This window comes from Solanum lycopersicum, chromosome 4, assembly GCF_036512215.1.
Source record: "Solanum lycopersicum chromosome 4, SLM_r2.1".
Taxonomy (NCBI): Eukaryota; Viridiplantae; Streptophyta; class Magnoliopsida; order Solanales; family Solanaceae; genus Solanum; species Solanum lycopersicum.
The window spans coordinates 6288061-6309224 of NC_090803.1; the positions used below are offsets into that span (position 1 = coordinate 6288061).

General features: G+C 32.7%; 2 protein-coding genes across 5 annotated transcripts; one reads left to right on the top strand and one right to left on the bottom strand.

Annotated features, from left to right (window-relative positions):
- Window positions 1-962: 962 nt before the first annotated feature.
- Window positions 963-5164, bottom strand: LOC101249723 (uncharacterized). Its single transcript, XM_004237065.5, has 3 exons — window positions 4925-5164; window positions 2341-2793; window positions 963-1991 (listed from the first exon to the last, which is right to left on the bottom strand). Exons 1-3 carry the CDS (start codon window positions 5027-5029, stop codon window positions 1326-1328), a joined length of 1224 nt encoding a protein of 407 aa, XP_004237113.1. The 5' UTR covers window positions 5030-5164; the 3' UTR covers window positions 963-1325.
- A 1281-nt stretch (window positions 5165-6445) lies between these two features.
- LOC101253773 (pentatricopeptide repeat-containing protein At4g31850, chloroplastic) lies at window positions 6446-12240 on the top strand. Of its 4 annotated transcripts, none has more exons than XM_010320899.4 (3): window positions 6446-11292; window positions 11401-11559; window positions 11884-12240. In XM_010320899.4, the coding sequence occupies exon 1, from the start codon at window positions 7824-7826 to the stop codon at window positions 11217-11219; it is 3396 nt and encodes a 1131-aa protein (XP_010319201.1). In that variant the 5' UTR covers window positions 6446-7823; the 3' UTR covers window positions 11220-11292; window positions 11401-11559; window positions 11884-12240. The 4 variants fall into 4 exon arrangements, with proteins under 4 accessions (XP_010319201.1, XP_010319203.1, XP_010319202.1 ...); XM_010320901.4 differs by having other exon boundaries at window positions 11401-11554; XM_010320900.4 differs by having other exon boundaries at window positions 11401-11548.
- The last annotated feature ends 8924 nt before the right edge of the window (window positions 12241-21164 follow it).

A 21164-nucleotide genomic window follows, 5' to 3' on the forward strand; every position in this document is an offset into this window, starting at 1 on the left:
TATAAAATATTATAGTGTGAATGTCAACTACACTGAAAAGTAACTCTCACCCATTATCTCCATTACTTTCCTCTATTATGAAGAAAACTATAACCTCCACCTTTATCCCTTTATGTTAAACTATAAATAGAGGTATAAGGGTTCATATTGTATAGCCTCAAAGATAAGGTGTACACTTGAAAGAAAAAAGTTATCTCATGTTGTTTCTCTTGTTTTATTTTCTTCTTGTCTTCCTTTTTATATTAATCTTTGTTTTACAACAAATTATAGTTAAATAAGTACTTTGGGTTTTCATCCAAGGAGAAGGGGAGAACGATGATGATTTTGCACATTATTTGTGTGGGTGGATGAAATGAAAGCTCCTTTCTAGAGTATTTTGTGATAAAAATGTGTCATTAAGGCTTTTAAAAAGTCAGTTCTATAAAGTGATTATTAAAAGAATATTGTTGATCACAAAGGGATAGAGATAGTGCTCAAAAAGAACTTGTTAGTTAGGAGATGTGAGAGGTTGACTGTAGAAGATGTCAAAGGGAGTAGAGGTAGTACCCAAAAAAAACTAGGAAGAAAGGGACTAGATAGAACTTGACACAACTTTAACTTATATAGAAGAGGGATAGCCCCCGCCTTTCCTCGTTTTATTATTGTTTTATTTGCTTTGTATCTTGCTATTTAATTGTTATATTTTTCTTGCAATCCTATTTCAACAACAGCAGATTTATAAAAATAGACTCTCTAGTGTCTACCCCTTAACACTCGTTATTAGATAAAATTTAAAAAGTTGCCTATAATTTCATATGATAAATATTTCAGATTATATATTAATTTAAACAACACAAACCACAAAGTGATTCTTTACATCTTCTCAGTAATGTAACACTCACAAAACGGTCATTAGAGTAATAAACTATTTATCTAAACAATAACATATTTAGTATAATCTCACAAATGAAGTTCAGAGAGAATTTAACGTCAACGAACATTATCCTTACCTTTGTCAATAAAAGTGTTTCTCAAATCATTTAACCAATGATAAAGTGCTATGTTCAAAGGATACAATTTCCTGAAACTTCATTTTGACCAAAAAAATGTTCTAAAAGCTTGGCCAAACAGTTTATATGGAGAGAACAAAACTTAATCCTATTGACTGCTTGGACTAAAATTTATTACTAAAGTGAATACTGTAGTAGACAAAATGTTTCTCTTCTTTTCTATTTTGTGTGGGAGTTGCTAAATGGTATCTCTATTATAAGGGGAGAGTGAGATATATTGTTCACGGGAGTGTTTTTCTTATGTCCAGCCATGGTGTCTGAGCTAGCTTGCACACTTCATAAGGACCAACTAGTGCGGAACATCAATGCAGGAAAAGGAGTGGTTCCTTCATTCATCACATAGAGTAGACCTGGTTGCAACTTGCACTTCTTTCCTACTTTGAAATTGAGAAAGCTTTCAACTTGAAAATGGTTCCACTTTTCTGAACCATGTTGCAAACCACCAAGGCTCAATCCCCATCCAAAATCATCCACAGAGGTATCAGACATGGTAACTGCCCACTGCAAATATTTGGGATTTGATCTTTTTATCTGTACCCAGCCACCAATTTTTGTACTTTCATAAACTTCTGACTCTAGGGTCATGGCAAGTAACCCATCTAAGAGGCCGTTTTCCACCAAGGCCGCATCAGGATGCCCTGACCGTTGTAAAAAACTAAAAGGCAACGACATAGCTGCGAGTTCAGGCTGTGGACGTGATAGATTGGCCATTTTGTGTATGCCCAAGATTGATAGTTTTGAATTGCTTGAAAGTTGGCAAACAATTTGACCAAAAGTGCCAAAACAATACAGTTGACTACCAGGCTGTGGTGGCAATGCAGAGAAAAACTGAGCCAAGCAGGCAGCAATATTTGATTTTTTAACCATCACAGAGATTCCACTACCATTTAGCTGATTCAACAGGGGCGGCCCAAAAGATGAATAGTCAGTCAGCCCCCTTTCCTGCAAAATTCCACAAAAAAATTGTTATTCTAGGCTACACATTAAGGCAACTTTTTCTTCCTTGTTATGATTTCCCTCCCCCCACAAAATCTTCCTTGCCAACCTGTGAGAACTTTCGCACAACAGATCAGCAACTCAATATTTTCTTTTGGTTTTAGCGAGTACATCTGCAACTTCCTTTTACAGGTATTTCAACCTAACCTTTTTTTGGGAGGCCGGTAACAAAACTTTTGACCTTATTGCTTTTGCAACTTATTGGTGATACTGACAATACCAAAAAGAATCGAACATGGAATTGATAACTATGATCACAAATCAGAAAGCACATTCAGTATTCAGAAGCATTTACCTCACGTGAACTTGTAGGTACTGCAACATCTCTGCATCGACCACCGACTGGAATGGCAACTGCAGTACACCAATCACTGATATGTGCTGCATAAAGAACTTTTGCTAAGGAAAGTGGACTACCCAGGATACTCTTTTGGCCTCTTTCGCTGCCAACAAACTCTGCTACAAGTGTATCCTTTTCATGGATAGTTGTTTCAAAAGTCAGCCTAGAATCAATACCAGTCCTAATTGCATTTTCAATTGCATCGCATTTGGATTCATCAATGGTACCGATCATCAACAGTGCACCCACAGCATCAAATTCTCCTCTTACGTGAGTGCTAGTTTCTTGGAATGGACTTCCTTTAGAAGATTTGAAGAATGCAAGCTCTCGCTCCAACTTCTCTTGTCTATCTCTTAGCTTCATAATATCTGAAAAAGCTTCTCGCTGCAATCTCTTCAAGATCTCAATCTGTAAATGATATTATTGGAAGAGTTGTAAAGAACCATCATACAGGCAGTTTCTACATAAGAATTAGCAAATATGTCAAACTAAAGCTTCCCGAGGGGAGTGGAGTTGGGAAACAGTGTGATCCTACAGCTAATGAGAGTGACAAATCTCAACCGAACTATGTCAAAATAAATTTGATAGGTATATTTTTTTTTCTATCGATAAGTAAAAGGATCATTAAATGATATTTTTCTGTTACATATGTAAACTCTTTATTCAATATTATTTCCTGGGAAGCCACATAATACAGGCATCGTCATACAGCAGATAGAAAACATAAAAGACTTTGATCTAGCAACAATGGAAATGACAGGAAAAGATGGGAAAAAATAGACGAACTTGCAGAAACTAGATGAGGTTAGTGTACACAGCCAGAGCCTTCTCATACTTAAGAGACCCATCAGAGTAAAGCAGAGCCCAATAACAAAGCTTGTGGTAGCTGGCAAAGTAAGAATTTGACTGCTCAAGCTCTGAGTACTTCCTAAGGACACTGTTCCGCAGTTGAACGTTGCATAACAGGTAACAGATATACCCACTTTAGATCAATCGTACAAAAGTAGGGATGCGCACAATCTCACCTTCTAAAAAGAGCCAAAACTACCATTCTCACATAAGAAGTAACATTTTCATAACTTTTACTGTTCTGCCTTTAGATATTCATTTGCTTCAAATAAGATTCACATGAAGGAGTAACTGTTATCTTGAAGAAATGTTCAATTTCATACTTGTTTGGATTCCTCACTCTATATAACACTTACGGCACATTCTTTCTGCACATTCTTTTAGGATCTAGGTTGGGAAAATTTGAATACAATATATATGTGATCCAATGCTGTTCTCTTTTTCCCAAAACATCTATCAAACCTGTCCCAGTAGGGTGGCATAGAAGTCACAGAACCATTTTAACAATTTTCTTTTATGACTAAACTTCTTAAGGAGCCAGCCCTATGGGCCAACACCATAGCCTTCAAAACTCACGGATGATGGATTTTCCCCTTTAGTCTCTATACTTCTAGACTTAATTACAGGACTTAGTAGTTAGTTCACTTGGCACAGGACTCGAATCTGTGACTTAAGAACAAGTCCCTCAACCTTCCTCTTTTTAACAATCTAGGGAAGTAAGGTTCCAATCCTAATCATGACATGTGCAAAACTAAGTTCGTTCTTTCCATCAACCTAAATATTTTGGGACAAAGCTAATCAATACCATTGTTAGTCGAGGAACCCCTAAATACCATTGTTAAAAGAAACAAAAACAAAAAGAACATCTAGTGTCCATCCCAACAGAAATGTTGCATAGGGAAAAAATGAAATGCATCCGAACTAATACTTGAAAACAACATCATACCCAGTATAATCACACAATTGGGATCTAGGAAGGGTAGTGTATACACAGCTTACCCCTCTCTATATTATCACTTTTGATAATCGTAGTCAACTTTCAAGCACATCAACTAGTTCCACAAGATACCTAATACCTCACACAAGCAACAAACACCAGGTAACTCTAACCACAAGACTAAGACAGATAGCAAGAAATCACCAGTATTTTTTGTCTAACAGCTCACACAATCGACAAGCATTAAGTAAATTTGTCCATTAAAGATAAAACAGATAACAAAAAATCAATGATGTTTTTGTAACAACTCACACAAGCAATCCTTCAAAGCTAGAACAGATAACAAGAAATCACTAGTGTTTTTGTCTAACAACTCACACAAACAACAAGCATCAAGTAAATTTGTCCATCAAAGCTAGAACAGATAACAAGAAATCAGTAATGTTTTTGTAAACAACTCATACAAGCAACAAGCATCACGTAACTCTATCCGTCAAAGCTAGAACAGATAACAAGAAATCACTAGTGTCTTTGTCTAACAACTCACACCATGTAACTCTATCCACCAACACTAAAACAAATAGCAAGAAATCACTAGTGTTATTGTCTAACAACTCACACAAGCAACAAGCACCAGTTTATTCTAACCATCAAACTAAGACAGATAGCAAGAAATCACCTAGTCTTCATTGACAGCTTGGCCACATTGTAGGCCAAAATTTACCGGAAAAAGAAAATACACAGTTAATTTACCGGATTGGAAACTTCGCGGTTGCGGAATACGACGGAAGCCAAATCCTGCGTAGATTTTGCAAAGGATTTTAACTTGTCTACAACTGAAACAGCTCCTTCTTCCATTTTTGAAAACCTAAATGTATGAATCACAAGAAGGAAAAAAAAAGCTTCGATGAGTTGTGTTAATGGCGTTTCAACAATGGAATTTCAGTTTTTCTCTACTCTTCCGCCATAACTGTATGGTACAAGTTTGTTACAGAGAAGATGGAAATGAAAATTGCTATATATATAAAATTTAATTTAGATATATTGCGATATTTTAAAATCAAGAAATTAATTATGTTAACTTTTATCATGTTTTAAAAAATTATATATTGAAAAATAAATTATTTTTATAATTTTAGTGAAAAATAAATTATTTTTATAATTTTAGTGATTTCTAAGTATATATGATATAAACGTTTTGTCGAAACTTAAAAAGTGTTTGACATGAAGATACAAATATATATACTATATTAGTAAAATTATCGCGCCTCGCGTGAAAATTTAATATCAGAGAATTTATATAATAATATTTTAAATCCATCAGTCACTAAGACTAAAGTACTATATTATCTCATATACGAAATTATTACGTGATAACAAACATTAATAATGTAAAGAAAATGAAATTTATTACATCCTGTCATTTATCCTTGCTAACATAAACATAATTTAATGACTAAATAAATTATACCAAAATCTGTAATATGAGCATTCATCATTGAGTCACTCAACAGGGACAAAGTACATAAATATTTAATTGTGAAGAAGAAGAAGAGGAGGAGGAGGTGGTGGTTTAGAATTTTCGTTGTTTTAATGTGAAAGGAAATCACTTTATTTATAAACAACAAAGAGTATCGTGCACAATTGTTTGTTATACCTTATCTGAAAGGTTACAACTATTTGAAAAAGTTACAACCTTTCGAAAGGTCACAACCTTTCATAAAAGTCACAAATTTTCATAAAAATCACAATTTTTAATGAAAATCGTAATTCTTCATAAAAGTCACAACTTCTCTTTAAAAGTCACAACTATTCATTAAAGTCACAACTTTTTATAAAAATTGGATTTTTTCATGAAATGAGAAGGCTACTTTTAGAAATAAATAAATTTAAAAAAGAATTCTGATTTGTGGTGGTGTCACATAGGCGGATCGGAGGTTTTCTTTTTTATATATATGATTTGTCCTTTATTATTAATTTTTTAATAACTTTTATCAAATAATTTTTAATAACTTAATTGATTGGTTCGATTAATTATTTTATAATGACTTTTTCCATTTTCTCATTTCTTTCCTTTGTTCAAAAAAAGAAATGGAGGCGAAAAAGAAAAAATAGGATAAAAAACTACAAGAATAAAAATTGAATTCTCGCCCTCAATTTAAAATAAACAATCTATAATACATATTATTGACCCCGCAACTATTTAAGAAATTATAAAAATAGGATGATAATTTTACTATATCATGAATATATTTTTTCTATCTCTTGTTTACTTTTTTTTTTTTTGTCTTTATTTATTTGTCCATTTTGATAAATTAAAAAAAAAATTACCTATTATATCCTCAATAAATTACTTTGAAAAAAAGCAGAATTTTTTGAAAATCTTAAATTTTTAATTCATTCACTTTATAATTATTATGGGTAAAATAGTAAATTCATTATGTCAATCATTGTTTTTTTAAATAGGTGTATCAATTCAAAAGAGGATAAATAATTGAAGACAGGAATAATAAATATAACATCTTATAAAATGTAATTAGAAAATAATTATAATTAATGACAAAAATAAATTAGAAATTAAATATAAAATTATTCCTCATTTCTTTTTATTATGATTCTACACAATTATTTAAAAAATTAACAAAAAAATACAATTCGTCTAATATATCCCTACTGGCTATTTAGTCTTGCTCACATAAATAATATTCAATTATTATGGAAATAATATTTGTTAACAGGCTATTGAATTTACACTTTAAATAATCATTGATTGATTATTCTGTTATAGGATTGAATTATAGGCAAAGAATACCGAAAGTTTAATAACATAACTTTATAATAAAACTAAAAATTTCTACACTGCTCAATGAAAAAGATAGCCATTCTCTTTCTGAATGAAATTTTTGTGCCTCCAAATTTTAGTTTAAATAAAAATTATTTCATACTATATGATTGGAGTTACAGAGTATATCACGTAGATTAAATATTTATTTATGTGGTATTTAAATATCTCTCACACGTTTTAATAGTGTGAAATCACGAAATGTGTCATATAAGTCAAGTATCTCTCGCGTGGCATCCATATATCTCTTGCGCGTCTCAACTGCGTAGAATTAAGTGTGTCACGTAAGTTAAAAGATATACAAAATTACAAAAAAGAAAAAAATCAGTTGAGGGGTAATAGAATATGTGTCTCTGAAACTTCAAATCTTTGATGCATCGTAGTTTTGGGACCCTTACATCAAACTTTGAACGAAAGAATCGAAGTTCAAAATTAAAGAATTCCGATATCAAATCAATTTTTTGATTTTCCGATATGTATGCTCACCCATAATTATATAGCGTCATCCCTAATGGATATGAAATAAATATTCGAATTTAGTCGGGGCTCCTCCGAAAGAAAAGAAAAAACTTTCCTTTTTGTCACTTCTCCCCCTTATTTTCCTAAATCCAAGCAAAATGCACTAAAATTTTATCCCACAAATTCCTCATCCTCACTCAAAATTCCAACCCACATGTTTACTTCAGTCCCAACTCCATAATCAGCCGAAAAGCAATCTTTTTTGGCTCATGATTATACATTTCTTATGCAGAACTTGTTCAGATTGTGCTCATGTAAGTTTTTGCATATAAATTTACTTTCTTTTTTTCCATGGGTGTGATTGTACTTAGCTCCTCAGCAATTTGCTGCAATAATTTCAATTGTGTATCTGTTACTGAGACTAGACAATCTACTGGTGGTAATGGGTGGTTGAATTGTGATAAAATTAGGAAAAAACATGTGGGTTCTTCAAGATTTGTGATGAAATGTTCCAATGATGTTGTGTTGGCTGGGAACTTGAATTTTTTCCCAGGTGGGTCTGTGGTGAATTGTGATACAATTAGGAAAAAACATGTGGGTTCTTCAAGATTTTTTATGAAATGTTCCAGTGATGTTGTGTTGGTGAATGGGAAACCTAGAAATGGCATATCTGCTGAGGGAGTATTGAGGAACTTGAGGTCGATTTCGGAACCAACTGAGGCTTTAGCTTTGTTTAAATCCGTAGCGGAGATGCCTAGGGTTGTGCATACGACAAAGACATGTAATTACATGTTGGAGTTTTTGAGGGTTCTTGAAAGGATTAATGATATGGCGGTAGTGTTTGATTTGATGCAAAAACAGATAATATATAGGAGTTTGGATACTTATTTGATTATATTCAAGGGTCTTCATATAAGGGGAGGGATACGCGAAGCTCCGTTTGCCCTTGAAAGGATGAAGAAAGCAGGGTTTGTGTTGAATGCGTACTCGTACAACGGGTTGATTCATTTGATTCTTCAAGCAGGGTTTTGGCAGGAAGCTTTAAAGGTTTATAGAAGGATGATTTCAGAAAAGCTTAAGCCTAGTCTTAAAACATACTCTGCGCTAATGGTTGCCTGTGGTAAAAGAAGGGATACTGAAACAGTCATGAGACTGTTAAGCGAGATGGAGGGTCTGGGATTAAGACCGAATATTTATACTTTTACCATTTGCATTAGAGTGCTTGGAAGGGCTGGAAAGATCGATGACGCTTGTGCTGTATTAAAGAGAATGGATGATGAAGGTTGTGCTCCAGATGTTGTTACTTACACAGTCCTCATTGATTCTCTTTGCATTGCTGGCAAGCTAGATATTGCTAAAGAAGTCTTTTTCAGGATGAAAGATGGGTGCCAAAAACCTGATCGAGTGACTTACATCACTTTGCTAGATAGGCTTAGTGATCGTGGTGACTTGGACTCTGTAAGGGACTTCTTGGACAGGATGGAGGCTGATGGTTATAAAGCGGATGTCGTCTCTTTTACCATACTTGTTGATGCTTTGTGCAAAGTAGGTAAGGTAAGTGAAGCATTTTCTACATTAGATGTAATGAAGGAAAAGGGGATCTTACCGAATCTTCATACTTATAATTCATTGATTAGGGGCCTACTAAGAAAGAAGAGAGTTAATGAAGCGTTGGAGCTGTTTGATAGCATGGAATCTCTTGGAGTCGAGGTTACAGCTTACACGTATATCCTGTTTATTGACTACTACGGAAAATCAGGTGAGCCTGATAAAGCACTTGAAACATTTGAGAAGATGAAAGCTCATGGAATCGTGCCTAACGTTGTTGCTTGCAATGCATCTTTGTATAGTGTAGCAGAAATGGGAAGGCTTGGAGAGGCGAAAAGAATATTTGATGGAATTAGAGAGAGTGGATATGTTCCAAATTCTATCACCTACAACATGATGATGAAATGCTATAGTAATGCAGGGAAAGTTGATGAAGCCATTAAATTACTCTCCGAAATGATAGAAAGTGGTTGTGATCCTGATGTGATTGTAGTCAATTCATTGATCGACATACTTTATAAGGATGGTCGGGCTAGTGAGGCGTGGGCATTGTTTTACAGATTGAAGGATATGAAACTGACTCCTACTGTTGTGACCTACAACACTTTACTGGCTGGATTAGGAAAAGAGGGGAAGATTCGAGAGGCCTATGAGTTACTTGATTGCATGGCTCTTCACGGATGTGCTCCAAACACAATCACTTACAATACTCTTTTAGATAGTCTATGCAAGAATGGTGAGGTTGACACGGCCTTGACATTGCTTTATCAAATGACAGGACCAAATTGCTTTCCGGATGTTTTCAGTTATAACACTGTAATATTTGGGTTGGCCAAAGAAAAAAGGGTAACCGAAGCATTTTTGCTATTCCATCAGATGAAGAAGAAAATGTATCCTGACTGTGTAACTGTATATGCTCTTCTACCTATTCTTGTGAAAGACGGTTTAGTTGAGGATGCTGTTAAGATTGTGGACGGTTTTGTTAACCAGGCTTTGAACAGGTCAGATAGATCCTTTTGGCTGCAACTGACGGAAGGTGTTTTGGGTGAAGCTGAATTAGATCATTCCATTTCTTTCGCGGAAAAACTGGCATCATATCATATTTGTAGAACTGACGTAATAATAGTGCCTGTTATTAGAGTCCTTTGCAAGCAAAAGAAAGCCCTTGATGCTCATGATCTTTTTGTTAAATTCAAGAACAAATTCGGTATTCGTCCAACACTAAGATCATATTATCCCTTGGTTGAAGGACTTCTTAATGTTAATCTTAAAGAATTGGCGTGGCATCTTTTCAAGGAGATGAAAAATTCCGCCTGTTGTGCCCCAGATGTTTATACCTATAATTTGTTTCTTGATGAACTTGGAAAGTCCGGGAAGGTTGATGAACTTTTTGAGCTGTATGAGGAGATGCTCCACAGAGGATGTAAGCCGGTCGCCATAACTTACAATATTCTCATTTCTGGTTTGGTGAAGTCTAATAAAGTAGAGAGAGCAATGGATTTTTACTATGATCTTGTAAGTGTGGGGTTTACACCTACTCCTTGTACATATGGTCCTCTCATAGATGGGCTTTTGAAGGTTAAAAATTTCGACAAAGCAAAGGACTTTTTCGAGGAAATGACGGATTACGGATGCAGACCGAATTCCACTATCTACAACATTCTCATAAATGGATTTGGGAAAGCTGGTGATCTGAAAGCTGCATGTGATCTCTTTAACAGAATGAATAAAGAAGGAATTAGACCCGATTTGAAGACGTACACCATTCTTGTAGATTGTTTATGCTCTGCCAGGAAGGTGGACGATGCTTTGCACTACTTTGAGGAACTGAAATCAGCTGGTCTTGATCCTGATTTGATTTCTTACAACCTTATGATCAACGGTCTTGGGAAATCTGGTAAAATGAAGGAAGCGCTGCATCTTCTTGATGAGATGAAAAGCAGAGGAATCACCCCGAATCTTTATACCTATAATACCTTGATATTCAATCTTGGGATTGTTGGAATGTTGGAGGAGGCCGGAAGGATGTATGAAGAACTTCAGCAACTCGGTCTTGAACCCGATGTTTTTACTTATAATGCTCTTATTAGGGGGTACAGCAAGTCTGGTGATCCAGATGGTGCATATGCCATTTATGAGAAAATGATGGTCGGGGGTTGTAGCCCAAATAGTGGTACTTTTGCTCAACTACCTAATTAACAGCGGACATTTTAGGTTCTTCAAGTGAAGCTTGTGAGAGCGAGTTCCTAAACTCTGCGTTGGGGCTGCTAAGGTATATACTCATTCTACCACTCCAGGGAACTTGCTGGAGAATGTAAATCATTTCTGCACTTTTTGAATATTCAAAACATGCTAAGTAAAAATGTTTTTTTCAAGACAGTTGCTGTAATTTCTTGCTCCTAGAATCATCACGTACCCCGGAGGCAGATCCAGATATTGGTACTAGGTTCATCAAAAAACCCAATGTACTCTGATACTCGTTACTCGAGCTGAGGGTCTTCCAGAAACAGCCTCTCTACCTCCTCGAGGTATGGGTAAGGTTTGCGTACACTCTACCCTCTCTAGACCCTCCTAATGGGACTAACACTGGGTTTCTTGTTGTTGAACCCATGATTTCAAAAATACAATGGGTTCAATGATAAGAACCTTGAAGGTTGAACACAAATCGTAAATCTTGGATCTGCCTCTGTCATCCCCTGCTCTCAAATTTATCACCAAGACTATAAGAAAGATAATTTGCTTATTCCCTTTTCCATTCTCAGAACATCAATGTGTCCAAGCTAGAAGTTATTATTTTGTCAAGGCAGATAGTTAACTTGGCTGAAAGTTGTCTTAACCTTAACTTCTCGATTCTTTTCTGCAGGGGTTACCTCTGCTGATTGGACGTTACTATTTGGAGCTTGTAGATGTGTCAGCAAGGTTCTTGGGGCGGGGCTGAACCTCAAAGTCTTTCGGATTTCATTTTAAGGTGCTCTATAAATCCGAATACGTTGTCTATATAAATTGTTAATATTTGGTTGTTGTAGGTTTATACCTGTGCAGCTTGTAAGAATGAGTGGGCAGTCTTAGCATTAAGTGTAGCATATCTCTTATGCTTGGTGAATACATGGTGCCTATATCTGTAGATAATTCAACCATATTTGAGGCAAAACTCTTTATAAAGTTTTGATTTGTTATTCAATTTACTAAGAAATGTAGTGATCTTCTTGTTGCTAAGAAATGTTTTAATTCATTATTTACGCTGCTTTGTTATGCGATACTTGAGCCGAGGATTTCTTTGAAAACAATCTCTCTATCTCCATAACATAAGGGTAAGGTCTATGTACCCTACTTTTCTTATAGATTTGTCCTTCAAATTGCTCATGTGTGGCATTGTGTAACGACAGAAAATGATACAATCTATCCAAACGTTATAGCATTCGTCACGACAATATTATACAATATCAAATGATATGTAACAACCATCCAAATAAAGTGTTAAAAGTTGAAACGTGATGTTAGATGTGAAGCTCTTCTACAATACAATGCACCAATGTGAAACCTTTTCAAGACATGGATGTTAGATGTGAAGCTCTTCTACAGTGCACCAATGTGAAACCTTTTCAAGACATGAACGTCTTTGACAATTGCATTTAAGGGTTCAGGGGCAAAACACCAACATATCTAGTATAATCTTACGTGGTTGGGTATATATATATATATATATATATATATACTAGTTTCTGAGGACGTGCTTCGCACGTGTATTTCATGTGAATTTTTATAGATACATTAGAATGACTAAAATCTCATGGAAATATATATGTAAATTGTAATGAATAATAAAATATAACAATTACAAAATTCAAAGACTTACGGCAATAAAACATTCACAGAAAACTAAATTAAAAAGTCTAACAGAATGAAAGAAAGGCAAAAAGAAACAGAATATTTAAGAAAAAATACAATATAGACATTATTCTTATAAGATTGATGTATATATAGATGAAAAAATAAGTAAAAATTAGTACATAACTCTCTGAGTTTTTATCGACTCCTTTCATATCCTATCAAAATTCAAGAGTCTTCATCATCTGTTTTTACTATAGAATAAAAATAATACATTTGATATGTGTTTCATGAGATAAAGAAGTTGAATTTATATAAATAGAATAGAAGGAATATCAAAAGATATCTTAAAGTTTTAGTTTAAATATTTGGAGGTTATGAAAATGAAAAGATGAAAGTTATGAATATTAAGAGTATAAAAGTTAAATAAGTAATTAGAAAATAATAATAAATAAATAAAGAATATGAAAAAAAATTAAAGTTAGCAAACCATGTAAAAAGAACAACTAAAGTTCTTATCATGTAATTAAGTATTAATGAATTTAAATTTGTGAAGCTAGAGTCATTCTTTAATAATAATCAAGACGACATTATCAATGTGCGTCTCCATTTTGTAGATTTTGCACCCTTTAAATTATTAAATTTCGTTATTTATCATAAAAGATAATACTTTATCCACATCAATTATATTATTTATGAGAGGGGTTAAGGAAAAAGTTATAACAAGAGGAAAAGAAAAAGAAATTTAGGTAAAGATTTAAAAAAAAATTATAATTATTATATACATATAGATTATAGATGATAAATATTAATAGATTAGATATTTAATTAGGAATTAATCTTAGGAAGTCTACAAGTCATTAACATTTAATTAAATTTATACAATCAAATATTTAAATATTTTATAACAATTAAATTTATAAAAAGGGTAAAACCGTAATTCAACTTTCAATATTTTTGTTCATGCTTTTAGTAATATATGATATATATATATTAGATTTATTCTTGTTTCTGTTTGTGCATTTCAAACATAGTTTTGTGGCTATAAATATGGATGTAGAACAAAATAGTGTCAATATTTTTGTTTTTTCATTCCATAAAATTCATTTTTCTAAAAAAATAAAAAATAAAAAATCTCTTAATTATATTAGTATCAACTTAAAAATTACTTTTCTTACCACTTTGTGTTGATTAAGTAGTAACTGTTATAAAGTCAAGCTTATGGCAATATAAATATAAAGAGATGAAGACAAGAGAAGTAAGATGGAAGATAAGACTTTCTTCTTATTCAAGTGTATTCTACAAAAGATGAATAATGATAACTCTATTTATAGAGTTGAGATATCATCCCAAAGGCCTCCATGATAAATGCTCAATTAGTAGGTACATAGTTATCCAAATGGTTCTTATCACCTTGGAAACATGTATACATGAGTACAATCAAGTCTTGAGTATATCTAAAGGACAATCCACACAATTCAATGGATTTATAACACTCCCCCTTGGATGTCCATAGATAATGTGCCTCGTTAAAACCTTACTAGGAAAAACCCTGTGGGAAAAAATTCTAGTGAAGGAAAAAGATTACACATATCTTTTGATACGCACTATTTGTTGCCTCATTAAAAACCTTGCCACGAAAACCCAATGGGAAAAAAACCTCGGTCAAGGGAAAAAGAGTGCAACGCGTATTATACTCCCCTGATTAAAATAACACTTAATTTCTTGTGATGATGTCTCCAATCTTTGTACATTGTGGTTGGTATATTCTTTTTTAAAGAAAAACCACACATTTCTTGAATATGGTGTGTCATTTATCTCAACCAGACGCACTTTCGACTTGCTTCATGGAGGACTTTTATTTCTGCATAGCAACATTTGTTTGCTTCATTGATCGCCAGGATATTATTGTGCCTCCACATGCAAACACATAGCGTGCTTGAGATAGAACTTTATGCGGATCAGATAAATATTCTGCATTTTCGTAACCAAACAATTTTGTCTTGGATTTCTCGGAATAGAATAAACCCATAACTATGGTCCTTCGAAGATATTCAATCATGTGCTCAACACCATTTCAATGTCCTTTTATCGGGGAGAAACTGAATCTTGCCAATAAATTTTCTGCAAAACAAATATCTGGTCAAATATTGTTAGTAAGATGCACTAGTGCCCTGATTGCACCAAGATAGAGTTTCATCACCAATAAACTCCTCATCCTTCTTTTGAGATCAAACAGAATCATCATTTATGTCAAGTGATCTCATAATCATTGGGGTACTCAATGAATGTGATTTATCCATATAAAATTGCATCAAAACTTTTTAGTGTATGTGCACTGTTAGACAAATATTTCATTTGTCAAATTATCAATCTGTAGGTCAAGACAAAATTTTGTCTTACCAAAACCTTTTCATAAAATTACAAGGACAATTAGGGTCATTCTTTTGTACCCTTTTTCTTCCTTGACCATTTCAATCTATATAAGGATTCTTGAAGCTTTATTGAAAAAGTTTCTTTCAAACTCTTATATGCTTCAGACACCTCGATTGTTTCAAGGATTTTCATATAACCTTCATTGTCTAGCTCGACATTACAATTATTCATTACATGCATTCAAGCTTTTCATATGTTGCCAGATCAAAACAAACCTCATTGCATCCACACAAAAAAAAAGAACATCTCCAATAATGTCAGGATTTTGCGATAAACCTTTATGCCCCAAGGCACAAATCGTATTTGATATCTTACGGTTATAGTATCACATAATAATTTATTTGTACCCCACTGACATTATACCTTGATTTATGGACTACCAGTCCAAAATGTCACCTTTCTAAGTGAAACAAAATATACTTGAATTGTGCATTTTACTTGGCCAACCATTTATCTGTCCACACTATATGACAGATTTAAATTCAAGATCCTCGTCACAATTTATATCATTGAGCGCTACCTCATATCAAAGATATCGTCGACGGTTATTTGATATCGATTCCAACAAGACATAACTTATCGAGATCTCTTCATTTTTCATTATTTCAGGTATGTGAACCTTTTTCAAGATTTTATGAAGTGTTATGTCAATGTGCTCTTTTATAGCACTTGTCTCATTATCATGACCATATTGATCATTTGTTCCTTCCTTCTTCAAAGAATTTTATATTTGGAATCGATTGGTCTATTACGCTTCCGGCGTATCATAGACTCTGTCCTTCAAAGACTTCACATTGGAGAATTTGCAACTGAATTATATCATAGGGTCAGTGCATTCATCTGGCAACTGATTTGCAACATTATGTAACTGAATTATTCCTTGAACTTTAAGTTCACATATATATTTAACGAGGATCTAGATAATTCATAATTAAGCTCACACATAATTTTCAGCTGTCAAAATCATCTCTCCCCCTAATGTTAGAAAATCTAATATTCATCCCAACCTTATATGGGAATTCATCTTTGTGCGTGGTGGAGCAATTAAAATCATAACCGCACATTCTAACATTTTAGATGAAAATTATATGGTTCCTGACCCTGAACCAATTTTAATGGAGAGACCTTGTTGGCTTGATGCATACATGTGTTGCTACATGTTAAATAAATTTATCTCATACCAAATTTTGTTTTGGGAGTTCTGTTCTCATAATCATGATTTAGCTATAGTTAGAGGCATACAATTTTAGCTAAATCAACCAGCATTATCAATATAATTTCATAATTTGGAACTGTGCTCTTAATTTAACAATTCGAGCAAACAACCTTACATACACCATTTGTAAGTTGACAATAAAACACATGCGATCATCGCATAGATGCATCTATCATATAGTTTCAGATGATCCACATGGAAGGTGAATGGACCTATATTCACCTTTTTATATGTTCCAAAAACTTCAGGGGATTACAATCTCAACCTTAGCTGGTACAATGAAAACAAGCAATACAAGAGAATTCTTGAAGAATCTTTTATTTCTTCATCATATAACCACATAAATTCTCAATTACGTTTGTATCACATTTAAATCAGAATGGTCAACTGATCATGCCAAGTGATTTTTATTTCAGTACACTTATAGTTTACTTTTGCATGTGATTCCATCAGCATGCACATGTTTGTGTGCAACAAACACGAGGAAAAAATGGGTTATATTTATAACCCTCTTCAATTGTAGTAATTTAAAGATATTAAATCTTTTCATAATTTATAGTCTCAATATTTCGTTTCTATTCATCCGAAATTTAAAAAGTTTCTTTTGAGACTTACTACAACCCAATATTATTCCATTGATAATAGCACAACTCGTTAGAGCTTGCAATTTAATTTTGTGTACTATCACATATTCCATGACACCATTTCTATGGTGAGCATCTCCTTCAAGGAGGAAATTATATTATCATTGTCATGGTCAAAATCATTACGAGCAAGACATGTTTCTTGTTTTACTTTTGTTGTACCATAGGTACACAACCAATGACAAAGTTGTATTGCCACACAATAATGACTACAACCCTTATAGACAAGAACTATTTGTTTCTTTTGCCCTTTCGGTAGTTCACAATAAACATACCATAGTGACGTATAAACATACAACCATTAACTATTTCTGGCAAATAAAATTTATTTCCTCCCAAACCTCCCGTAGAGGTGAATTTTGGTGTATATATCATTTTTTCTCAAACCTCTCATAGAGGTGAGTTGTGGCATATATTCAACCCATAATGATTTTTTCACATCTTGACGCATTCTCTTATAGAATGATCGAGCATTCACGATACTCATTACAAGTCACATTCTCTTCAAGGAATGGACTAATCATTTATATGTACTTCATAAATTTGCATTATAAGTACATTGTCATGGTTTTTAAAATTCATCATTATTTCCATGACACACCTCAACATCACTTTGAAAGATCAAGTGTATCATCACTTTATCTTCTTGTCTTTTGATGGAGGATTTATAAAGTTGTCAAATTGGGTCGAAAACATTCACAAGTCCAATGACCTTTCATACCATTTTATAACGAAAATTGCCTTCACATTTTGAAGGACTATTTGGAGACCCCGTAGTGTTCTTCCTTTTATAATTATAACAATGATGACTATTATAATTCCGTCATTTCATGCCCTTTTAATATCGTTAAATATTTGTCATCTTTCAGACTAACTATTTACTGCTACCACATTCATACGATAGAATAGAGCAAGTGAACATGCGATTTCAAAATTATCATATGTTGCTACCACATTCTTTTCAAGGAATGAAGCAAATTCAATAGGACTTTTCATCAAAGCCTTAGTCATCATTATATCATCACTATGGTGCATTGACTTAAACTCAATGTCTTATCCATATAAGGCGTTTACACCATAATTCTATGGGACTTGAACCCAATCACGGTGCATCAAAACTCAAATTGATATCTTACCCCTTTGGTGCGATAGAACTTGAATCTTTCGTTTTATCCTTAAATATTTTTCATTATGGTGCATCCGGACTTTAATCAGATGTCTTACCCTTTTGGTGCGATGAAACTTGAATCCATCACCTTACCCTTAACCAACGGTATAATAGACCGAAGTACAACATGATTCACCCTTTGAGTCTTTCAAAACAATCAAAATAACATTCAAACTCATGCTATTAAATTTTTATACCTTCTTCTATTTAAGAAGTTTTGTATAGCATGTTATATTCAACCAATAGTAGTATATGTCTTCGGTTCTTGATAATTGTTAGTGACTGAATATTATTTTTATTCTAAATCATAAAATATTCTAGAAAATACATACCTGATTTTATGCATATAATACCTTGATTCTCATAACGAGATCAACCAAAACATGAGTCAAAGAAAAACTAAAACTCAATCTTAATTGGCTAGAGACTCGTGCTGATAACGTGTTATAAAATCAAGCTCATGGCAATATAAATATAAAGAGATGAAGACAAGAGAAGTAAGTCTTAGTCATCATTATATCATCACTATGTGCATTGACTCAAACTCAATGTCTTATCCATATAAGGCGTTTTACGCCATAATTCTATGGGACTTGAACCCAATCACGGTGCATCAAAACTCAAATTGATGTCTTACCCTTTGGTGCGATAGAACTTGAATCTATCATTTTATCCTCAAATATTTTTCATTATGGTGCATCCGGACTTTAATCAGATGTCTTACCCTTTTGGTGCGATGAAACTTGAATCCATCGTCTTACCCTTAACCAACGGTATAATAGACCAAAGTACAACATGACTCACCCTTTGAGTCTTTCAAAACAATCAAAATAACATTCAAACTCATGCTATTAAAATTTTATACCTTCTTCTATTTAAGAAGTTTTGTATAGCATGTTATATTCAACCAATAGTAGTATATGTCTTCGGTTCTTGATAATTGTTAGTGACGAAATATTATTTTTATTCTAAATCATAAAATATTCTAGAAAATACATACCTGATTTTATGCATACAATACCTTGATTGAAATAACGAGATCAACCAAAATATGAGTCAAAGAAAAACTAAAACTCAATCTTAATTGGCTAGAGATTCGTGTTGATAACGTGTTATAAAATCAAGCTCATGGCAATATAAATATAAAGAGATGAAGACAAGAGAAGTAAGATGGAAGATAAGACTTTCTTCTTATTCAAGTGTGTTCTACAAAAGGTGAATGATATCTCTATTTATAGAGTTGAGATATCATCCCAAAGGCCTCCATGATAAATGCTCAATTAGTAGGTACATAGTTATCCAAATGATTCTTATCACCTTGGAAACATGTATACATGAATATAATTAAGTCTTGAGTATATCTAAAGGACAATCCACACAATTCAATGGATTTATAACAGTAACCATATTGTTTGAAGTTCTCTTATAAAGATATTTAACTCTTAATAAACTCTATTTTTAGTCTGGCTTTGATTAATTTCCTTTCACTCTATGAGAGGGCAACTCATTAAAACATAAAGAAAATAGATCATTTGATAGGATGTGTTAGAAAAAATAATGGGAAAAGGGTCAAATATGCCCCTAAACTATTCAAAAAGGTCTAGATATACCCTCCGTTTAAAGTTTGGTTCACTCATGCCCTCGCCGTCCAACTTTTGGTCCAAATATGCCCTTATGGACGTTAGTTGTCATGTTGGACATATCCAACTCATTTTTCATTTCTTTAAATGCTACATGGAATTGACATGTCATTTTGCGTTACCACATAACATTTATATGAAATGGAAAGATATTCGGATTCATAAACATCTAATCCGACCCATAAATCAGCTCCTTTTAAATTCACTATCCGTCTCATTTTTAACAATTTTGTTTAATTTTCATTATTGCGGTAAATCTCGAAAATGAGTAATTGATTAATAAAAAATAGAAAAAATATGAAAAAAATATAAAATTAACGCCAAAAATTCACAAATAAATATAGTAACCTTAAATCTAACTTGTAGATTTTTTATTTTTTGATAAATCTCGAAAATGAGTAATTGATTAATAAAAAATACGAAAAGTATGAAAAAAAATATAAATTAACACCAAAAGTTCACAAATAAATATAGTAACATTTCAATCTAGAATTTTTTTAAAATTTTTATATTTTTCGGCAAAACTCGAAAATTAGTAATTTTTTAATAAAAAGGGAAAAATATGAAAACAAAATAAAAAAATATACGTCAAAATTCAAAAATAAATATAGTTAACTTAAATTCAATAAAAAATTTATTTTATATTTTTTTCATATTTTCCTTGCGTAATTTTTATTTTTTCATATTTTTTGTTAATAAACTCGTTTTTGGGATTTGTCGAAAAAATTAAAAATTAAAAAAAAATTGAAATTGTTGAATTTAAGGTTACTGTATTTGTTTTTTAATTTTTGGCATTAATTTTATATTTTTTTTCATACTTTTTATTAATCAATTACTCATTTCGGGATTTATCGAAAAAAATAAAAAAAATTTAAAAAAAAAGTGTTTAAATTGAATTTAAGGTTACTATAATTATTTATGAATTTATGGCTTTAATTTTATACCTTTTTTCATATTTTCCTATTTTTTTTATTAATCAATTACTCATTTTCGAAATTTATCGAAAAAATAAAAATTAAACAAAATTGTTGAAAATTGATCGGATAATTTATGTAAAAGGGGTTGATTTATGGATCAGATTAGGTGTTTATGAGTCCGAATATCTTTCCATTTTCATATAAATGTTATGTGATAAGACCAAAATGACATGGCAATTCCATGTGGCATTTAAAGAAATAAAAAATGAGTTGAATATGTCTAACATGGCAACTA